At 39.9% G+C, this 23754-nt stretch overlaps 1 protein-coding gene across 4 annotated transcripts in view; it reads right to left on the minus strand.

Moving 5' to 3' along the window:
• Positions 1–23754, minus strand: part of LOC149158027 (phospholipid-transporting ATPase 1-like) — a 75124-nt gene that overhangs the window by 24118 nt on the left and 27252 nt on the right. For all 4 annotated transcript variants that reach the window (XM_089436092.1, XM_089436091.1, XM_089436094.1 and 1 more), the window contains one exon: positions 9731–9950. In XM_089436092.1, the coding sequence (XP_089292218.1) occupies positions 9731–9950 (220 nt within the window). The remainder of the gene's footprint in view (positions 1–9730; positions 9951–23754) is intronic.

Consider the following 23754-nt stretch of genomic DNA (forward strand, 5'->3'; position numbering starts at 1 on the left):
TAGTCCTCTTCCATCAACCTTGCCTTAGACTCCATGAGCCCCTTGATTGAGAAAGGCACTAGTCCACTAGTGTGTCAATCCTCTTTTTTAAATTTAGAACCCTAAATTTTATCTTTTACATTTTATAGGGTAAATTAGGGTTAGGTTATGCCAAAATCTACATTTAATAGCATAAGATACCTTGGACCTTATACTATTAGGGTTAGGCCCTGTATGTACTAAATTGGAAATGCATAAATAATATTTTACATGCATTCTTCAACTATTAATTACGACTGTCGTCTAGGGTTTTATTGTTGTTTCATGTGTTTTCAACCATTGAATATTGTTGTAATCTATTTCCTAGTTGACTCATTAAATAGCCCTTTTGTTCCCACTTGTCTATTATCACTTTTGGACTATTATGTTTATTGATATTGTAAATCTTGCATGTTGTAAATTGTGCTGCTAAAAACCCTATTTTATACTAGCAATTTGTAATTTAAATGTGGCGTGTGTTTTGGAACTTATTTGAGCCTCTCCAAGACTCATTAAACCCTCTAGATTTGACCATAGGGTCCTCTGATCTCGTTACCTTGGAAATACAGCTCATCTCACTCGAAGCCTTACTCACTGAACATTATCCTTTGGTGTTTTTATTAACTAAACCATTAGCAGGTATTTAACCTAGGAGTACTTGGGTTATCTATTCTCTAAGACCTGTTGGGGAAGCCTGCCTGGGAGGATATTGTCCAACCACAAAATAGTAAGGGAACAGTTACTAAGGTGACAATGGTGATCGATACAATTTTTTCCCTTAACCTAGAGTACTTAGTGAGGCTTTGCACTAAGGTGTTAGATTTTGTGGTAGCAATCCTCCCTAGTTAAAAGGGGTCAATTATGTTTGTTTGCATTCTAGTTTGTGTCCTTGTGAACGTTCTTTCCTAGAATCAATGTAATTGTGTTGGCTCGGTACCAGCACATTATCCTTTAATGATAAAAAATATGCTAGAGGATTGTGATAGAGTTTTTCTATATTTTCAGTGCTTTGAGTTGTCTCCAACCTCTCTCTCTCTCTCTCTCTCTCTCTCTCTCTCTCTCTATATATATATATATATATATATATAATGAAAAAGGAAGTTTGTAGTGGCACTCTCAACTATAGAAGTTGAATACATCACAGTCACTTATGCAATAAAGGAATTAGTATGTTTATAGAGACTTTGTTTAGGTCCTAGTTTGTTAATTTTAGGTATGTTCTATGCTTAGAGCAATTTATTTCAATTTTCACAGTTAGCTCAATATCTTTTCCAGATTAGCAATCACATCAGCATTAAAGTAAACTGCAGATAGAACATAAACATAAATCGCAAAAGACAAGCCAAGACAAGAGGACCCAAGATGTGGCATTAGCCAAGGACAAACCCCAATGTGGGGAAACCCTTGCTCAATTCTTCTTATATGTTCTTCAATAGTTCAACAAAGAGAGAGAGAGAGAGATAGTACATTTACAACCAAAGTCAACTCTTAGACTTTCTAGATAAGAGAATAGATCATCTCTACATGAGATCAGTTGAAGACATGCTGCTTCAACTGATTCTCCAAGGTGACTCCTTCACCTATCATTGTGTTGCATCTCGTCATCATGTTGCACCTCACCTTGCCGCACCATGCTGCACCCATCATCACATTATTGGACCTCATTACCATGTTGTACACATCATGACATCGCTGGACCTCATGACCATGTTGTACACATCATATTGTTGCACCTTATGCTGCCACTGTTGTCCCACTGTTTGTGACATTGCCATTCCATGTTTCCCATACTTTTGTCCCATTTGCTTGCTCCATCAAGCTTCATTGTTGTCCCAAGTACCATTGTTGCACTTTGTTGCACCATGTACCAGCTGTACCATTTAGACATGTTGTAACTTGTTGCTCCATGTACTAGTTGTCCCATCTAGACATGTTGTACCTTGCTGCTCCATGTACTCGCTGTCCCATCTAGACATGTACCTTGTTGCTCCATGCACTAGTGTACCATCCACACATGTTGTACCTTGCTGCTCCATGCACTAATTGTCCCAACTAGACATGTTGTACCTTGCTGCTCCATGTACTGTTTCATGTACTTGTTGTCCATGTATTGCATCATGTACAGCTATATTGTTGTCCCACTGTAACACCTACAACACACATAGATTTCCATGATGTCGCCTACAGCACACATAGGGTCCTTCTTACGTGGCTAGGTCTCCTTTTCTAGCTGCGTATAGGTCTCCTCAATTGCTATGAATCTGGCCTCTCTTTACTGTGGACTTAAGCCTCCTCTAACTGCGGATTTAGGCCTTCTTTATAGGCCTCCTTTAACTGTGCATTTAGGCCTTCTTAAACTGCGGCCAGACCTCTACCTTAACTGTTGTTAGAGCTCTCCTCCATCTGCGGCTGAGTCTCCTTTCCACCTACAGCTAGGGCTTTTATCATGACTGTGGCTAGGGCTAGTCTGTGGCTCCATTTAGATTTGCGGCTAGGGTTAGGTCTCTTCTTTAGGACAGCAGCTTAGGTCTCTTCTAGACTAGCGTTGAGGGCAGTTTAGAACTTCTCCTTGCTGCGCTATAGTAGTCTCCTCCATGACTGCATTAAGGCTGATTAGGGCTTCTTCATTAGGGCAGCGTAGAGCCTAGGGCACTCCCTCTAAATAGCGTAGAACCTTTCTCCATTAGGGCAGCGTTATCCCTTAGGATCTCTCCTCCTACTAAAACCCAAAGACAAGTAGAGAGGAAGAGATCCCAAGCGAGTCTGTCCAAATGACTTTTAAGGCACCTCTATTTATACTAAAACGTTGAGCACATGTGGGGTTTATTTGGTTGTTGGCCAACCTTGACGAATTGTCCCATAACACAAATAAATTCATATCTCCATGAATACTTATCGGAATCGGATGATCTTTAGATCAATCCTACACCTCTCGATGAGAGGGATCCAAGAAAAATATCAGCTGCCATAAATAAGATGACCCACATGGAGTTGGCCCTAGTTGCCAATTTTAACACTCCCTCTCAACTAGGGAAAACTCCATCCTCTTATCCACATGTCCTACTGTACTATCTCTACCATCAGAGCCCTGCACTGCTCTGCTCTGCTGAACCATGAAGAAGAAAAATTGATCAAGAATGTCTCATAGCATTCTCTACTGACCCGAAGTCAGTTTTATTGATCCCAGATCAATATCACAAGAGAGTGTCTCAAACCACTCATACTAATCCCAGATCAATGGAGGTCATCCTAGCATAGGGAGTACGGTAGATACAACGATGTGTCCATCAATAGTACTACTATGGTCCCTAACCCATTTCCCTGCTCATTGATCAGATGAGAGGTACTTCCCATGAGTCCCAACTGCATGGGTAGGATGCCTCGACAGGAGAACTAATCATCCTGTCCCTAAGTCGCCTCGGGGTATCACAGGGGAAGGTTGAGCCATTCACCCTATACACAGCGCAACATTAGGGGAGGGTGAGTCACCTTATGGTCGCGTGTTGCTCCAGTAGTACTCCAAGCCCCCGGAGCTCCTAGGGCCCAATGCATGCAACATGCAGAACCCTGATAAGAGGGTCTCTCAACGACTCCAAGTCGTTCAAGAAAGTCACAAATTTGACCTTTCCCTGGGGCTTTGATAGAATGTCTGAGACCTGTATATCAATCTCAATGCGATGGAGCCTCCTCGCTCATCGACATACCATATCCCTGATAAGGTAGTATCTGATGTCTATCTGCTAGAGCAATCATAGAATACGGGATTCCTCAACAATCAAATCCCCCCTGGTTGACACAAAAGATCACGGTGGTATCCATCATGTGTACAAACAGCTCACTCAAGAGATTCCAAACCTAGGTAGCTTCATACGAGATCATACTCGTAGCTATGTATTTGGTCTCAGCGGTGCTTATAGCAACCGACTTCTGCTTCCTGCTCATCCATGATATCGAAGCAAAATCCAAAGAGAACCAGCACCCAAAAGTGCTCTTGCAATCCTCCACACTGCCTGCCTGGTCAACATTCGAATAATCATGCAGCTTCACATTTCCGGCAGTGTATCTCAATTCAGGAGAGATTGTGCCCCAAGATATCTCAGAAGATTCTTGGCACCAATCCAATGAGGCTCAACCATATATGAGCTCATCATGCTAATTGCAAAACATATGTCCGAACAGAAGTTCACCAAGAACATCAATGCGAATGAGTTTATGAAACTCGGAGGCATTTCCCAAATCTGGTCCGGCATCACTACCATATAAATTCTTGAAAGTTAAGATCCTCGAGGTAGTCACGGGCTTGCAGTTTTTCGTTCCACATTCGGATTCCAACTCCCTCTTACTTCTGCAAATGAGAGGGTCTGCACCTGTAAGAAATAGGTCGTCCTTAGAAGGTGCCGGTATGAGAGGTCTATCATCCACAGCCTTCGAGCAATGGTTTGGATCGGTTCAACTCTTAGTGAATCTCAGCTTCATCGGGCAGCTATCAATCCTCTCATACTATGCCCGAGGTGTTTTGCTTCAAGCCATAGAGGGCTTTCTTCCACCTGTATACATGAGATTCCCGATCATGAATCTCAAACTCCTCGGGTTGTTCCAAACCTGTGGACCTACTACATAAGGGGAATGGTCCCCTTGTAGGATGTTCATTTGGTACATCTCAGACATGTACCTTCATGCTCTTCTTGAATTCAGGCATCCTTGTCACCATTTGACTCACATCGGGTAGGGCCCCATAAGTAGACCTCTGGTGTTATAGATGAGATATTTCAATTGACATGATCCCCAATGGACCATCCTGCAACTTGATACAAATTGCCAACCCTGAACCCATGAGAAAAAGCGTCTTTGAAAATTCTATTTTCAAACACGTACCTTTCCATCGATGAATGCCACCCTGAAAGCTTTGACTTCCATTTCCGAAATGGACACCAGGTTCTTCTTGAGATCAAGTACATAAAAGAGATTTTGTAAATGAATCGAGTTACCCTCATTCAATTGAGGGTAACAATTCCTACACCCTTTCCGAGATAGATGGCAAGGGATCCAAGTATAATCCCACGATTGTTTCCATCTCTACTAAATTAGAGAGAGCACCCTTCTATCTGATGAAGTGCCTTGAAGCACTACAATCAATAAGCCATATTCCTAAAGAATCTGAAGGAGAGGGCCAATACAAGATAACACTTCTTTATCTTATCAAAAACAACATTTGATTTTTCATACCTGGGGTTCCTTGCTTTCTCTGAAGAGTCGGCCATTTCCTTGATGACCTGCATTACCTATCATTCCTCTGATCATTGAAGATGTCCCTGGAATGATTGTTATCATCATCAAGTGATGTGTCCCTACTATTCGGACCCTCCTTCGCATAATGGTCGAACTTATTGCAACCAAGGCATCTGCCTTTCCTTCCACCCTTAGATCTGGTCTTCCCATTGAAGTGATCTTTTAGGTACGCCATCAGAAACTTCCGCTGCGCCATTCTGATAATATTCTCTGCTTTGACTTCACCCTTGGTGAATTTGAAAAGGAATGAGGAATCCACTGATCCTTTTGTCCTTTCCCAACTGTCTTCGATGATGGCTCTTCCACTCTTGCTTGGGCTTTGTCTTCACCTCGCCTCTAATACCATGTTAATTTTTGGTATGTTCTATGCTTAGACCAATTTATTTTAATTTTCATAGTTAGCTCATTATCTTTTCCAGATTAGCAATCACATCAGCATTAAAGTAAACTGCAGATAGAACATAAACATAAATCGCAGAAGACAAGCCAAGACAAGAGGACACAAGATGTGACACTAGCCAGGGACAAACCCCAATGTGGGGAAACCCTTGATCAATTCTTCTTATATGTTCTTCAATAGTTCAGCAGAGATAGAGAGAAAGAGAGATAGTACATTTACAACCGAAGTCAACACTTAGACTTTATAGATAAGAGAATAGATCATCTCTACATAAGATCAGTTGAATACATGCTGCTTCAACTGATTCTCCAAGGTGACTCCTTCACCTGTCATTGTGTTGTATCTTGTCATCATGATGCACCTCACCGTGTTGCACCATGTTGCACCCATCATCACATTGTTGGACCTCATGACCATGTTGTACACATCATCACATTGTTGGACCTCATGACCATGATGTACACATCATATTATTGCACCTTATGCTGCCACTGTTGTCCCATGTACCATACTGTTGTCCCATTGTTAGTGACATTGCCATTACATGTTTGCCATATTGTTGTCCCATTTGCTTGTTCCATCAAGCTTTATTGTTGTCCCAAGTACCATTGTTGCACCATGTACTAGCTGTCCCATTTAGACATGTTGTACCTTGTTGCTCCATGTACTAGTTGTCCCATCTAGACATGTTGTACCTTGTTGCTCCATATACTAGCTGTCCCATCTAGACATGTTGTACCTTGCTGCGCCATGCACTAGTTGTCCCACCTAAACATGTTGTACCTTGCTACTCCACGCACTAGTTGTCCCATCTAGACATGTTGTACCTTGTTGCTCCATGCACTAGCTATCCCAACTAGACATGTTGTACCTTGCTACTCTATTTACTGTTTCGTGTCCTTGTTGTCCATGTATTGCATCATGTACAGCTATACTGTTGTCCCATTGTAACACCTACAGCACACAGATTTCCATGTTGTCACCTACAGCACACACAGGGTCCTTCTTACATGGCTAGGTCTCCTTTTCTAGTTGTGTACCCCGTATAGGTCTCCTCAATTGCTATGAATCTGGCCTCTCTTTACTGCGGACTTAGGCCTCCTCTAACTGCGAATTTAGGCCTTCTTTATAGGCCTCCTTAACTGTGGATTTAAGCCTTCTTTAACTATGGCTAGACCTCTACCTTTACTGTTGTTAGAGCTCTCCTCCATCTGCGGTTGAGTCTCCTTTCTACCTACAGCTAGGGCTTTTATCATGACTGCGGCTAGGGCTAGTTTGTGGCTCCATTTAGATCTACGGCTAGGGCTAGGTCTCTTCTTTAGGACAGCAGCTTAGGTCTCTTCTAGACCAGCGTTGAGGGTAGTTTAGAACCTCTCCTTGCTACGCTATAGTAGTCTCCTCCATGACTGCGTTAAGGCTGATTAGGGCTTCTTCATTAGGGCAGCATAGAGCCTAGGGCACTCCATCTAGATAGCGTAGAACCTTTCTCCATTAGGGAAGCGTTATCCCTTAAGATCTCTCCTACTAAAACCCAAAGACAAGTAGAGAGGAAGAGATCCCAAGTGAGTGTGTCCAAATGACTTTCAAGGCACCTCTATTTATACTAAAACGTTGAGCACATGTGGGGTTTATTTGGTTGTTGGCCGACCTTGACGAATTGTCCCATAACACAAATAAATTCATATCTCCATGAATACTTATCGAAATCGGATGATCTTTAGATCAATCCTACACCTCTCCATGAGAAGGATCCAAGAAAAATATCAGTTGCCATTAATAAGATGACCCACATGGAGTTTGGCCCTAGTTGCCAATTTTAACATAGTTTTAAAAATCGTTCAAACCGGACGGTTAGCTCCCTGAGATATAAAACCGGCCAAACAAATTTGATTGGTTGGTTGGTCAGGACCGATTGGGTACCAAATCGGTCAGATTTGTAATTGACCAACTGATTTTTGTAAAAAAACTGGTCAATTAGAAAGCGACATGGTTGGGCATGTCAATTGGACTCCCAGGTGGTTTTTGGCAAACCATGGCAAGTTCCCTTCTAAATTTGGCCCCCTAAGCTTATAAAAGGATGCCTAAACTCCTAGTTGCCTCACACATTTGATTTCTAGTGTTTGTGTGCATATGAGAGCTTGGACAATTCTAAAACAACAATGAGTTTTGGAGCCACAACAAGTTTGGAGGTTCTCTGTCATCTTGGAGCTAGTTTGGAGTTGTCTAATAGATTTGGGGGTGTTGATCCCAATGCAGATCTAGTAGTTGAACCAAGAGCTGAAAGAAGTGAACCAACAAGACCAAGCATGGCACATGGTGACTCATGAGGGAAGCAATGGTCGTGCAGCTTAGTGAACTCGTGCTTCTATATTTGCTAGGCCTAGTGATGTTGCTCATGCTACTACTAGTACTACTATTGAGGTTGGAGAGGAGTTTGAGGAGTCCTCAAACTCTGAGCTAGATGATGTTTATGTAGCTCCTAGTGATGATCCCATGTGTAGTATTAGTGATGAGTTTGACGAGTGATCATGTTGATCAGTGATTTCTAGTAGGCTAGTGGCCTAGTAACTTGAGTTGTAGCATTGTTTTTGGACTCAAGAGGCCATTTAGAGCCTCATTGTAGCATTGTTTTGGGACTCTAGAGGCCATTTAAAGCCTCATTGGTTATGTATTTTGTCAATGATATCATTGGTATGTATTGCACTCAGTACCATTTTGATATATGCAACCTTACATGGTATATAGATGAAAAGATGTTTCATATTTTGTCAATAATGGTTTGGAATCATGGTTTGTAATCTTTAAAATAATATTTTTTCATTAAAATTAATTATTTTATGTATTTTTTCCAATTCCGGTTTATTGAATCCCACTCGATCCAGTTTGATCCAGTTCCGGTTCGAATCACAGTTAGATAGGCAGCCGGTTCAAACCCCGGTTCTAGTTTTTAAAACTATGGTTTAGGTATTGGGTTGGTACAACGAGCTATGGGGATAGATTGTGGTAGTCAAAGTGCAATCTTCCTAGCAAAGAACTCAACATATAGAAGATATACAAGTGGTTATGTGTTTAACCTATTTGGAGAAGCAATCAATTGGATGAGCAAGAGACAATTTGTAAATGCACTCTCAACTATAGAGGTGAATACATGGCAACTAATGCAACTAAGAAAGTTGTAAGGTTACAAATTGGGTTCAGGGATTAGGTTTGTATAGCAAGTTGTAAGGTTAGATTGTGACAGTCAAAGTGCAAGCTAGCCAAACGCCTAATGATATTGGTGACAACTGGTTGAGTTAAACCCTTGAGGTTGGTATGGTTGTAATATATATATATATATACACACCAGTCTGCATAGACTACTATGCACCACTGAAGGGTCTAACTAGACCAGTTGTCTCCAATATTTGTTAGGCATTTGTACAGCTCCGTGTAAGCAGGTGCCTGGTTCAAATCCCCTTCAGTGGTGCATAGTAGTCTACGCAGACAGGTTTACTAGGGATGCTTTCCATTAATGCGAAGAAGCATCCCTTGAGTTTCCTCATGAGGTTTTCTTTGGAAACTAAAGATTACAGCAACCCAACTATTTCCTTATGATAGGCATGATGACTTTTTCACCCTGTCATAATTAGACAACAGCTCTATCAAGTACTAAAACAAAATATAAATAATGCACATTAAGAAGTAATAATTGTCATCAAATGAAAAAATAGAGAAACTTTCAAAGAGCTATCTGAAAATGAAGCAGGAATTGAAAGTGAATGAAAATGGTCTCACTTGAAAACAAAGCTATTATAATGATTCCAGGCAATCATACAAAGCAGGCATGAGGTAAGGAGGAAAAGGCCAGGTAAGCAATATAAGCAGCACAAGCCGGAGAACTAAACAAAGTAGAAAAAACAGAAAGAAGCAGTAAATCAGATGACTCAAACTTCAAATGTATATCTTGGAGATCACTAAATCCATGTTTACAGAAGAAAAAATCATATTCTTTGAGAAAAATAAGAATATGGCAAGAGTATTTACCAGAAAAGCATCAGAACAAAAACAGCATTGCGGTAGAAGTTGTATAACACCAAATACCCAACACGTTGATAGTTCCAATGACCATGAACAAGTAATAACCGTTTCAAAAATTTAAACTGTCCCATAGCAAAATCTGATGCCATCACAGCTTGCCGTCCTTCTTGACCACTAATACCTACTCCAACATCTGCCATCTGAATCATAGAAACGTCATTTGCTCCTGCAAGGCACAGAATTAAAGGAGAATATTTAAAGTTTAAACACATTTTAAATATACATCCTTCCATAAATTCTTACACAAAACACTAAGTATTCTTTACTAAGTTGCACAGTTATGGATATTGTATCGAGAATAAATATGGAAAAAAATACAATATTGCTAGGATACAGCAAGTATATACATAAATACATACATAATCTAATTTTGAGGTCACAGCCAATCCAGACACCATATTGGTGTATGAAACCCCCTTGTTCGTAGGACAAGGGAACCCCCTCTAAGCAGGGTGACTGCTAAAGTCTATGGAGATGTACATACTCTAGACTCTCTGGATTTGAACCAATGACATCCTAGGAGGAAACAGACGTTCTTAAACATTAAGCCCATTCAAGCTCTACATCCATATATGTATGTATACATTTATACAAAAAAACACTAGATGTTAGAAATTAGAATTTTAAAATACCATTCATAAATTTCAAGTTTGGAAATAAAGTCAAAAAGAGTTATCATTAAGGTGTTGAAATTGGGTAGCATTGAGAGGTACTGTCACATGCCCTTTGTGCTAGGCTTGTGAGAGAAACTCATAAAGTGTAATTTTATGAGTGTGTGGGTTTTGCACTCAAGTTGTGAGCTTTGTACCCAAAGTGATGAGCTGGTTTAGGGCTGCTGTAGCAGCCTGCAGGGCATAAGAGAGAGAGCCGAGCCTGTGAGAAGGCTGGCTGAGTCGTTTGAAGATCAAGATTACAGGCCACATCAGAAGGAAAGCTGTCGGGCCTGTTTTGGGGCCATCCAAGCTGGTTGGCTGAGTCGTTTGAAGATCAAGATTACAGGCCACATCAGAAGGAAAGCTGTCGGGCCTGTTTTGGGGCCATCCAAGCTGGTTAAGGAAGAGGCCTGACCCTGCGGAAAGGGCGGGATCTGTTGAAAGCTACAGGCTGCAGGTTGAGGAAGACTTGTATGAGGTTTTGGAGCAGACCAAGGTGCCCGTGTAGTGGCCGGGCCTGCTGAAAGGGTAAAAGTGGCAGACCGTTGTGTTTTAGGGCCTAAGGGGCAAGACCATGGCTGGTAAAGAGCACCAAAGGTTGCTAGTAGGGTTAAGGAGTAGCCTGTGTTGAGTTGAAGGCGAACTGTGTTGTTTGGAAGGGCTGGGAAAGCCCTAGGAGACCACAGGAAGGTTTTTGGGAGATGCTGTAGTAAAGAGACATCTACAGCACCCCTATGGATTATCTTATTAATGGAATTATAAGAAATCTAGTGCATTGATCTAATTGCTGGTATATTCCCGTGCAAAAGTTGTTTTAACGTTAGGCATTTCAGTGTGTTTATGTTTTCTCTCTAGACTCTAAACATAGACCAGGCCTGGGGTGCATGGAATTCTAACATAAGGGAGACACAAACCCTCTGTTTATTATAAGACATTAGGGTTAGAATTTATCTTTCTTTTTAGTGACCGAAACACTGGCTGAAACAACTGCAACCACTAAAATGCAAACAAAACGACCAACACGATAAAAAAAATTGTGATGCATTTCAAAGTTCAAACCACCATTCATAAATTTCAAATTTGGAAATAAAGCCAAAAAGAGCCATCATTAAGGGAGACACAAGCTCTCTATTTATTGTAAGATATTAGTGTTAGAATTATTTTTTTTAGTGACCAAAACACCAGCTGAAACCACTAAAATGCCAAACAAAATGACCAATACCTCTTCTAAAATTTTGGGGAGTCACTGATGATCTTCAAAACTCTTCCCTCCGCACCTCCATCCTCTCATCCCCTAACCACTATGAAACATAATCAATTATCTAATTGAAAGAGAAACCTTATCACTCTCTTTCCCTTTTTTTGCCCAACCATATTGCCACCCATCATTTTAGGGTTGTGACATGGGGAGACAAACAAGAAATTGGATCCTGTCAACTTGTTCAGACTTGGAATAATAAGCTCATGTACTTGATCTAACTTCATTCTCGAGAAACAAAAGAAAACTCAGTATGAGCTTAAGCTCAAATGTGACTCGCTCCCATTTGCGTGGAGTAATGTCCCTTGTCTAAGAGAGGCCCTTCATTCTTACAAGCAAGTGTACCTTTATTTTTCAAGTGTGTTAGCTTTCGAGGTTACTCTGAAAGTGCTTACACCATGTTTGGGGGTGCCTTATGACTCATGAGATTTGAGGTCTATGGTGTATGTTCAGCCCATAGATGGTCCATGATGGATTTACACGTGAGAAATGGCCCATGATAGATTTACACAAGAGATGGCTTACTTAGTGGTTGCTTGACCTTGATTGGGTGTTTGCATGATATTTTTCCCTAGGGTGTTGGGGATCTCCCAAGTTCTAACAGCTTGGTGACATTCTAGAATCTACACAATGGCCACATGGAGATGTGGTTGTTTGCTTGGAGAACGCCCTAGTAAGCAGGAGGAGTGTTTTGCATCATGGGGAAGAGCATCAGGCCCTAGACACCAAATGGTAGCTCGGATTCCTATATAGAGACTTGGAGTTGGCTCAAGGATGCCTAGATTGCAACAATGGTCATGTAGGGGCAGTGGGCCCAATGAAGTACATGGCTTAGGAAGATTGATAGAGTCTTTGGAGGCTTGTATGAGGTGCATTGGACACACATCGTGGTTTTCCATAGCTAGTGTCTTTGAGAATTGGAGGAGTGTATTAACCATGTGATAAGGCTATGGTATGTACATGAACTTCATCTTTATGCATATTAATAAATTTTTCAGCTAGGTAATTGAAGATTTAATTTTCATTCATCTATATTCTTCATGGTCTATAATTTCTGGCTCTAAATGTCTTGCTGATTTGACATAAGAGTGATTATGTTAATTAATTTAACATTGCAATTGAAGAATAAAAGTAGATTTGCTGCTAGTTATGCAGCTATAATAATAATTTTTAGAGTTGGTTTGTTCTTTGATAAGATTGCCCTGGAGGGCTGAAACTAATCGGAACACATTGGTATATTTTTTCTTGAATTCCCTAGAAATACTGTCCATTGTTTTTGTTGTTTTGTTTATATTTCATAACAGCCCAGAGGATGAAAATTCACAAGGTTACAATCCTAGAAACCTCTAGTTAAGAGATGAAATTCATGACTCCGTTTGAGCACAAATTTCCATATGGTATGAGAGCTTTTGTGACTGAGATCACTCTAGGTGTAAGTGGTAGCTTGTATTTCATTTGAAGATTACCTGCAAGAGCTATTGACATTGTTTGCGGTTGTTGGGTGTGAAACCCTAGGTTGCTTGAGACAAACGCTAGCAAGTTGCACATAGGAGAGGTTTTGACTAGTTTCTCTTGTGATGAGAGATGATGTATCTTACTACACGGATGGTTACTATTGATGTAGTTTCAGCTAGTGTGATGCCTAGGACCTATGATAGGTGGCTAATTTGTTCCAATGGTTGCCATCGATAGGTGGTAGATCTATGTGATTATTGGCTAGTAAGATTTTATTTTCAGTAGGTGAGATGCCCAGACGATAGGTGGTTGATTTGCAACAATAGATGCCTACGTATTTTTCACCTATGATAGATGGATGATCTTCTTCATAATGCATGTTTTTCAATATGGATATGGCTATGGTCTCTTGTTTGTCTATTAACACGGTGTAAAGTGTTGGATGGTATGTGGACAATGGAGCTTCAAGACATATGATATAAGATAGGTCATTATTCAGCAAATTTAATGAGCAAGAGGGGGCATGAGTATGGATCTTAGTAATGATGCTACTTACCTATGAGAGGAGATGGCTCCATTTCCTTTTAGATGCCTTCAAGTGATGTTCTTTTATTGGATAATGCTTTGTTTTTCCCGAGTTGAAGAAAAAACTTCGTTTATTTTCTAGTACAACAAATGTATAGTGGATAGTTGCATTTGAGGGACAGCAGTGCATTATTAGTGATTGTAGTCTAGCTAGTCCGAGGACTTTGGCTAGAGGGTTAAAGAGGGTGGCCTTTGTAGGTTACTTGCTCATCTAGTAGAATTTGTACATTCCAATAGGGTGTTGAAACAGCTTTCTAGCTTTGAAGAGGCACATGCATGGCCTAAAGTCATGAAGAAACGCTTAGAACCTATTGTCGTTTTAGTGATTGATTCCAGGCTTGTTGCTAATGGGAGTATTGTAGAGTACAAGGATAGGGATGATGGATTTTCTCTCAAACATAGGGAGTTGACAAAGATGTTACTCTTTCTTCAAGATTCTCTTGGGATGAGGGAGTTCATGTAGCTCGGGTTATTTCAATTGTGGAAGTGTTTGAGGTGAATAAGAAGGATTCTCATGTTGACAAGTTGTTTACAACTTCATAGCCCTATGTGGATTCTTACCTATACCACTAACTTGGTATTTCAAGATCGATTAGTTGACTTGTGCAGATTTCTATCTTTGTGATTTTGATAGATTTGATCCACTTGTCTTGGTCTTGTATGGAGATGTGATTAACTTTGCAGAATGTCCTAAATAGCTCATGATGTGGTTCCCAAACACTTGAGATGATGGAGTTTGGCAGGTTGCTTATGATCTAGGGTAGTCTTCCTTCATATTTACAAGTGGTCAGTGTTCTTTGGAGGTTCAAGATGTTGCCATAGCATCATGTATTGATGAAAGCGGTAATACATCCACAATTTACAAGATCAATATTCAACCACAATTGGAGACTGCAGTGAAAAAAGATGTGATGTTAGATGAAGACAAGAGATCATCCAATTCACAAGATTCTTCTTCAATGATTGACGAGAATGAGGAAGATGTTGTTCTAGAAACTCAAGATGATTCAAATTGAGATGGAAATGGGGTGAAATTGGGTTTAGATATGCACTCACCTTCTACGCAAGCATGCAGTTGTCCAATATGGCTCACCCAAACATTACAAGATGCACAAGGGCATGTAGGAGTGCCAAGATCTTTAGTGAGGCCAAGTATTCCTCTTAGGAGATCTGCTCGTCATGTTGCATTGGTTCCTCCATTCACAAACCTTCCAGTTATCTTGAGGAGGAGAGGTGTGATGTATTGATGGAGGGGTGTGATGTTTGGGAAACAGTGGTTAATCCCGAGATTGCAACAAGTGGCATGTTTGGTGCATCAACAAGTGTTGGTGAAAACACTTTTCTCATAAATATGGAGTGTTATCTTTCAAGGTTACTCCAAAAGTGTTTACACCAGTGTTGATAATATCGGTATCAGGAAAATATCGGCGAGGGTCCAGAAAATATCTTATCGGCAATATCGGCGAAAATATCGGCAAATATCGGCAAGCATAAAAAATGCATAATATATTCATTTTTTTCAGATTTTTAAACATATAAAGCATTAACAACATGAAATAAACACATTGGCACATAAATATGAAGAAAACACTGATATATATGATGTCAAATAGAAATGATACATCAAAGGCGATACCAAATCCTGCTGATCCCTGATAATTGTCCATTCAAGGACTCAAATGTGGAGAACCAATACAAAATAACATCACATATATAAAAGTATCTCATCATCATGAGTTATATGTAGCACAACAAATAAAACTAGCAACTATCTATCTGAAATCACTGCCCTCTCCCCCTTTTACGGGAAAACATGATGGGCTGTTTGCCAGGCCTGCCCCTAGTAGTAGGAGGCCCTGACCCTGCCTCTGCACCTAATGTCAAATAATGAGTGCTAGGTATGGGGCTATGCTCTCCTATATCTATAGCAGATGGTGTTGATGCTGATGCTCCCGCAGTGTCCTCCTCCTGCTGCTGCTCCTCTGACTCTGAGTCCTCCTCTTGCTGCCCCTGCGCTAATGGATCATCTGCCACTGGCTCTAACCATGAAGGTGACTCCTCCAAGAGGGGCTCCTCAGACTCCACCCTCCACGGAGACAATACATCAATATTGTTTAAGCTAAGTCACATGACACGGGGACACGAGACACGGAGGACACGTAAATACGAGTATTCAATACGAAACACAACGACCTGGAAACAAGACACGGGGGACACGTTTTATATATATATATATATATATATATATATATATATACCAAAATATAGTTTATTATCCATATTAAATTGCAGGTTGCAGCTTATCTAATCAAATTAAAATATAATTACCTCTCAAATTTCATAGTTCACTTTAAAAAAATAAATAGAATCAAAATTTACTATTTAGAAATTAGAATGTGATATGCTTGGTCTTGATTCTTGAATATTCAATGTTCATTGTTCATGTACAACTTACAAGCACATAAGAAAATAACTAAAGTTTAATCCTATTGATTTCCTCTGCCCCTCTTGTGAGAAAATGCCACAGCTTTCCCTTTCCCTCTAGATGTAGATGTTGGTGCTGGTGGAGTTGGCAGTGGAGTTTGCTATGCTCTAGAAGCTGAAGAACTAGAAGTAGGAGCTATAGGAGGTAGACCACGTCCTCTACTGGTGGCAGGGGTAGCTCGGGCAGGTGGTGTCACCTGGAAACATTACAATCTCCCAATCCTGAAATCCTAAAAAACTGATAAGTCTGCTGCATTTTGAATGAAATCTAAAATTCTACTTTCTCGATATGAAATCCAATGAGGTCGGAACCACTCTCAAACATCCTGAGTCATTTCATGGTAATGTTAAAAATTTAAGTAAAAGGATGAAAATGAAGATTAAGGAGAATGTCACTTTTACTTTAAGAATTTAACATTACCATGAATAGCATATCAATACTAGGGCCTAGAACGCTCAAACCCTACTTGGCAACAACCACATAGCTCTCCCCTTCCTTCTCCAACAATCAGAAATGAAAATGATATGAAAAAAAAACCAAAATCGGATTTTTATAGGCCGTGCAGAAATTTTTTACAGTCGCCAGGCAATATTTTCGATTATCGCGCGATATTTTCCGAAATATCGGCGATATTTCGGAAATCGCGCAATATTTTCAAAAGCTGAAAATATCGCGATATTTTGTCGGCGATATATCGGCTCGTCGAAAATATCGCGATATTTCCGAATATCGCGGATATCTCGACGATATTATCAACACTGGTTTACACCATGTTTGGGGGTGCTTCATGAGATTTGGTGTACATGTTGTATGTTGCACACTTGGATGGTCCGTGAAAGATTTACACATGAATGATGGCCCATGATTGATTTGCACACTAGATATGGTTTACATAGTGGTTGCTTAATCTTAGTTGGGTGCTTGCATGATATTCTTCCCTAGGGCATTGAAGAATCTCCTTACGACATTGCTGATGTGCTACATGATGGCCACATGAATATGGTTGCTTGCTTGGAGAACACCCTACCAAGGAGGAGTATTTTGCATCTTGGAGGGCATCAAGCCCTATATAGCACAGGGCAGCTTGGATTCCTGTATGGAGGCTTGGAGTTGGCTTGGAGTTGATGGACCAAGTTCCAACATTGATCACAATTAGACATGCAGCCTTCGAGATGATTAGCTATGAAGCAAATATCATCAAGTAAAATGGAGATACTTATATCAGTTTAATCAATTATAGTGATCCTATCAGACAAATCAACTAAGCTATTATATGTGTTCTATTTGATCTTGCTCAAATCGATTAAGCTTCCGCAAGTTTGATTGCAGAAGTAGATTAAATATTTTGCTTTAGTTATATTGCATAATCAGGTTAATCTACAGTCAGAATTTCTACATGGTATCAGAGCAAAGGTTATTAGAGCTGTGAACAGTATGCGGAGAAGCGAATTCGAAGTTTGAATTTCGGGATTGCAGGTACAAATCGAATTCATCTCATACTTCAGGTTGGTCAATGGCGTTGTATAGCTTGAGACTCGAGTATGACTTGGATGGCAGCTCGAATTACATAGCATGGAAAGATCGCATGGAGGTTATATTAGAAGACAACGGCTTGAAGGATTTCATTGATCAAGAAATCCCAAAGCCAGGTTCAACTAATGCACAAGAGTTGGCTGAATGGAAGAAGTGTGTGGCGAGGGCGAGACGGATCATCCTTGAGGGAGTTCAAGACCATAATGTCTCGAGTCTCCATGGGAAGGATACTCCATATTCAATGTGGAAGACATTGAAAGACCTCTACCAGAACAGTAGCGACCAGAGGAAATTGGCGCTCAAGGACAAGTTTTGAAGAATCAAGATGGAGAACGGTGATACTATTTCCACATATCTGAACAAGCTCACCCCCTATAGAGATGAGCTTGGAAGTGTGGGAGTAACTATTGCTGATAATATGGCGAGCCTCACTCTCCTTGGCCTTCCAAAGAGCTGGCATAGCTACCAGGACTCTGTGAATGGAAGGGAGAAACTGTCGGATTGGGAACGACTGTGGTCAGATCTCATGCAGGAGGAGATCAAGAGGAGCACACGAGATGGTTCTTCATCCAAGGATGATAAAGAAAATCTGGCCTTAGCAAGTAATGCAAGGAAAGGAAAGGGGAAAGCGTCCCATTCTGAATCGAATTCTTCTCATGGAGGGAAGAAGGTTGACAAGTCTAAAGTGAGATGCTTTAATTGTCACAAGATGGGTCATTATGCGACTAATTGCCCATCGAAGAAGTCCAAGAAGGGATCCTCGAAAGGATTTGAAGGTGAGGCATTAGCCTCTCTGTTCGAGATGGACTTTACTCTCATCGCATGCATGGTGTCATCAATGAAGGGTTGTGGTTGGTTTTTTGACAGTGGAGCCTCATTCCACATGACCGGCAATAAAAGTTTATTCAGTACCTTGGAGGAGAAAGACCTCAAGATACTCATAGAGATGGGTGACGATGAAAGGTATAGTGTTTCAGAAGTGGGCACGGTTGCTTTTCAGAGGGAGCATGGAGCTCTTATCACCTTGACAGATGTGAAGTATGTGCCTGGACTGAAGAAGAATTTGGTATCGATCGCGATGTTGGAGGACAAAGGCTACGATGTTGTCTTCAATAAGGGAAAGGTTTTCCTTAGACACATCACCACGAGACAGGTGAAGCAAATCGGTTCACGAGTCAAGAACCTATATGCTCTTGAGGTTCAAGATGCATGCAAAGCCTTGAGGAGCAAGGCAAATGTTAGAGACTTGGTGGTTGAGAGGGAGAGTAAATTACCTCTCAACATGCAGTCCCAGAAGAAGTCTCAGATAATTGTGGAGGAGCCACAATTGGAGATGCTGAGAGGAGACCGAGTGGAAGCATCCGCTCATGCAGAGACCTCCAGTAGGGGGAAATTTCGAGCCAAGTTAGCAGAGGGATCACATGCATCCATACCTCCAGGTGTGAGATGGGGCAATGTGAAGTGATAGTCTCAAGAAGGCTGAAATTGGGCAGGGTCCATTGAGAGGTTTTATCTCATAGATCGTACCTTGCTACGAGAGCCCAAAGTACATAGTAGCGGGAGGAATCAGTGGGATTGATGCAATCAAAGATGAAAGTGACAGAGGCTAAAGCAGTCAGACACTGAAGAGCATAGAGAAGGATTGACAACAGTGCAAAAAGGCAGAGTTAGCCGAAGTGCAAAGTTTTCAGTTGACAGAGTCAATAGCAGACAGAGACATTGATGACAGATGCAGCATACTGATTCAAGTTGGATGTTTTTTTTTTGAACTTTCTGGAGCAACAACACTAGAGAAAAGCGCTGCATGTAGAACATTCCAAAGGTTCAGGATCGGGATCGAGTTGAATTCCTTTCTTGTTGAGAGGGAGTGTTGAAAATAGCAATAGTAAATGTTAAAAATAGCATTCAGAATATTCCAAATTTGATTTGCCCTTGAATTAAAATTCAAATTTAGTCTCACCAGCTGCTTGAAAAATAATTAATTAATTCATCTTGAGTTAATTAGTTGGAGAAATTCAGGCTAGAAGCCTTTGTAAAGTCATGCATCGGTTATCCCTTAAATTAAGGAGATTATCCCTTAATTAAGGAGATAAGGATGAGTTGTAATTAGTTAGTTCAGTTAACTGAGTTATGTCCAGTTAAATTAGTTCCAAACAGTTTGAGGAACTAATTGTGAGTTCAGTCAGTTAATGCATGCATGCATCAAACTAGTGTATTCCAGATAACTGAGGATTCTCTCATAAATAACTCATGCATGTCTATTCAAAGAAAGACCCAGTTGAGATTAAAGACAAGGACATTGTACTATCAGTTGGGGGAATTTTCCTATAAAAGAACTCATCCATGCAAAAGGAACAAGGTTCCTTGAGGATTGCGCAGTTTTACAGGGTGTGAGATCAGTGTGAGAGATCAGTGTTACACTTGGTAACAGCAAGATCACCCAGGAGAAACTACGCAAGGAAATAGGAGGCTTGTAGGGCAGAGGAGAAGGTTTGTGAGAAGCCTTGTTTGCCTGTGAGCATCCAGGAGGATTGTACTGAGAGCTGGCTAGCTATGAGAGCTAAGGCTTTGTGTAATTCTTAGATATTTCCACCTTGTATGATAATACAGATAGTGGGGTTTTTCGCTGAGGCTTTCCCCAGAGTATTCTTCTGTGTTTCATGTGTATTGATTCTTCTTCTCTGTTATATGTGTTCTGCTTGATCTTGCTCAAATCGATTAAGCTTCTGCAAGTTTGATTGTGGAAGTAGATTAAGTATCTTGCTTTAGTTATATTGCATAATCAGGTTAATCTACAGTTAGAATTTCTACATATTTTTTCAAGATGAAGATGGGTTTAGGAAGAGGCACAAATAACTACTCAGAACTCAATAGTCTCAGACTTCTCCTTATATTTTCCCTTAATAAAGGATGTCAGCAGCTGCAAATCTTTGGTGATTCCAACCTTGTCTAACTGATTCAACCTTCAATCACAATGTTGTGAAAATTTATGAATCTCCACATCAGAAACCCTACTGCAATCACTGGTTTATCATCTCCTACTTGTTTTTACATTCAACAAGTTATTTAATTATTTCAACGTTGATGAAAAACACTACTGCAGACTACACTGACATACAGATCATAAACTGAAATAGATATGAGACAAACACAAAAGGGACACCGTTATTTTTGGACAAACGTCCTCTGAAAAACCCAATGCGGGAAAACCAGTGCAGTATATAAAGGATTTGTATTATTAAGCAAGCAGAATCTAAGTACAACAGGTTGCCTCTCACACTAGCTAACCTTTCAGAGAAATCTCGGCAGCAAGAAATACATACGAGAGTTTACCTCGTTCTCCAAGTCACAACTGATCCACTGAGTGACCTAACTCCGGCAAGCACTGCGAAAATCCCAGCGCAATCTCTGCTTGGGCCAGCGTCTTGCCTCTGGGAGACTGTGTCACTCCTTCTGCTAAATCGATTTGCTGGAGGAAGACTGTTGTTCAGCCCTCCCGGATCAAAACCTCTCTTCTCTGACAAAATCTCGAACTTCTGATGATTATCCTGCACTGCCACTACAAGAGACCCTCTTGGCCTGTGTCAACTCTACGTGAGCCCCTTCCTGGGCTACGTAGGCCTTTGCGCTGCCTCTCTGCCTAGTACTCGTTGGCTCAAAACTCCTTTCTGATCCAACTCTCTGCTTCTGCCCCTCTCATTGCAACTCAAATCACCTATTCAATTTTCTCAGCAAACCTCGCCCCAGAAAAATCGAACTGACTGATCAATATCGTGTATCTCCAACTGACCCTCAAGCCTCCTCTTATACTTTTCATGTTGATGAATCAATGGTCAAGATTAAGTCCCTAATCAACAGCTAAGATTAAAATATACTTGATCCTCGTCTCTTAGAAGATTCTCACCCATATTTTTATTAATACCCATTAATATTTTTATTTTCCTAAGTTTAGACTTAGGAACCCCATTAAAAATATTATTTATTTTAATAACTCACAATCCGGGTGGAATTTCTCCAAACGATTTATGGGTCTTGGAGATCTTATGTATTCTAGCCCCTCCACAAAATTTCAAAACTAGAGCACATTCGATGCTACCCAAAATCAACAAATGTCACATGCACACACTCAGAAATTTGTTGGATGAAATTATTGTTTTAAAATCGTAGTTTGACTATATATCTTGTCATCATATATACAAGGAAAGGAACTAGATTTCCAATAGTCTTTCCAAGGAAGCAACGCAGCAACCTTGTGGTTCTTTGCTGGTACAGGAGCAGGATGGACAGGAGTTCTATCAGTATTTTCACAGACCTTTCATTGACCAACAGCTTTCGGCGGCAACTACATAATTCTTCACAAATTATAGATGGACCTCCTTTTTTGTATTTTTGTGTGGATTATCAGAACTATGACAAGGTATATATCATTTTGTTTCTCACTTTATCAGTTACAGTTATGTAACAGCTACTCTTTAGACTTCAAACAGTAAGTGGCTTTCATGGACCATGGTCACAATTTTGGCATATGCTCATTATGCAGTGTCTACAGCATGTAATTTACAATATTTTATATAATGAAAGTTACGATTTTTCCTGGGGAAACCAAAAAAAAAAAAAAAAAAAAACTTTTTTTCTTTTAGATTTATTTTAAAAAATGTTATAAATTAAATTAAAATAAAATATTTTGATTCTGAAATGAGTTATGGTTTTTGTGCATGTGGTCTTCATAAGCCATGGTATTGGCCCATGATATTGTAACAAAGCTACTTACAAATTAATAATATCCATGGTAAAGTGGGGGTGAATATCCATGGTTCAGAATCTTGTTATACTATAAGTTTATTGTAATTATTATGTTTTTATGTGCTTATTAATTAAATTTAAATACGGTTACAAAATCATTAATTTAATGTATATGGTAAAAAGGATCTTAATTTGTAGCTACTATTTATATGTTATATATTTTAATGTGATATGTATATTATGACTTTATTTTATTTAAAAAATTATTCATAATTTTATTAATAAAACAAAATTACAATATAACAAATTAAATTTTATTATTTTTATTGCTTTTAACTTTTTATATTTACTAAGCCAACATTTAAATTTTAACACTCATTTACGAACACTACAACATCTCCCATATATTGGGTTTTATATTACTTTTAACCTTTTATTATTTTTTAAGTAAGTCAACATGTAAATATTTACAAACATTTAAACCACTACAACATCACCCCCCATACTGGTTGTAGAGTGCCTCTTGGGTCAAAGAACTCTGACAAAGACAACATAATATGAACCTACATATAACCAAGGCAACGGAAATAGAAGGTAATGCTGATCTTTGTAGCTCAAGCAGGTACTTCTGCACAGGCCCAAGTGTCTAGGTGGGTAGAAGTCACCCAAAGTCTTCTTCGACACTTGCTCTAGTGTGAACAAGGTGCAATTGTAACTTAGCCTAAATTTTGACTTAGGAAAAGCACATAAATGTTATGTTGGTTAATTGAGCTAAAGAAACATTAGAAAAAGTATTTACTTTAGTAATTATGTTTTAATCTCAAGTGACACGAGATCTAATCTCGGTCGTCAATAACTTTGGACATTAGGGTTAGGGCTTTAGCCCAACAAAAATTTATAAAAACAACACTAAGGACAAGGAGAAGATACACTATATAGTAGCACAAGACAAAGAGAGGCATCTCAATAAGGAGTATAATACTCTAGTGTGTTGGGCCTGCGGAAGGGAGGCAGCAAAGAGATCCAAATCAGCCAATGAGGGCTTGCTCAGCTAGATCAGATCTAGCGTTTACACATATTTCCTCAGTTGGGCCATTATTGTAGGAAGTACATAGTAAAGAAACACACTTTACCTAACTCTACATTATACCAAGTTATATTTAACTATTTCCTATGTGTCAGAATATCCTAACATCCCCCCTTAAGAACAACTTGGGATAGGATTGACGGATGTACAAATATGACACAATACGAGAAG

This window comes from Pinus tabuliformis, chromosome 5_2, assembly GCF_031772625.1.
Source record: "Pinus tabuliformis cultivar Carrire ecotype Pingquan chromosome 5_2, CPIR1, whole genome shotgun sequence".
NCBI classification, from domain to species: Eukaryota; Viridiplantae; Streptophyta; class Pinopsida; order Pinales; family Pinaceae; genus Pinus; species Pinus tabuliformis.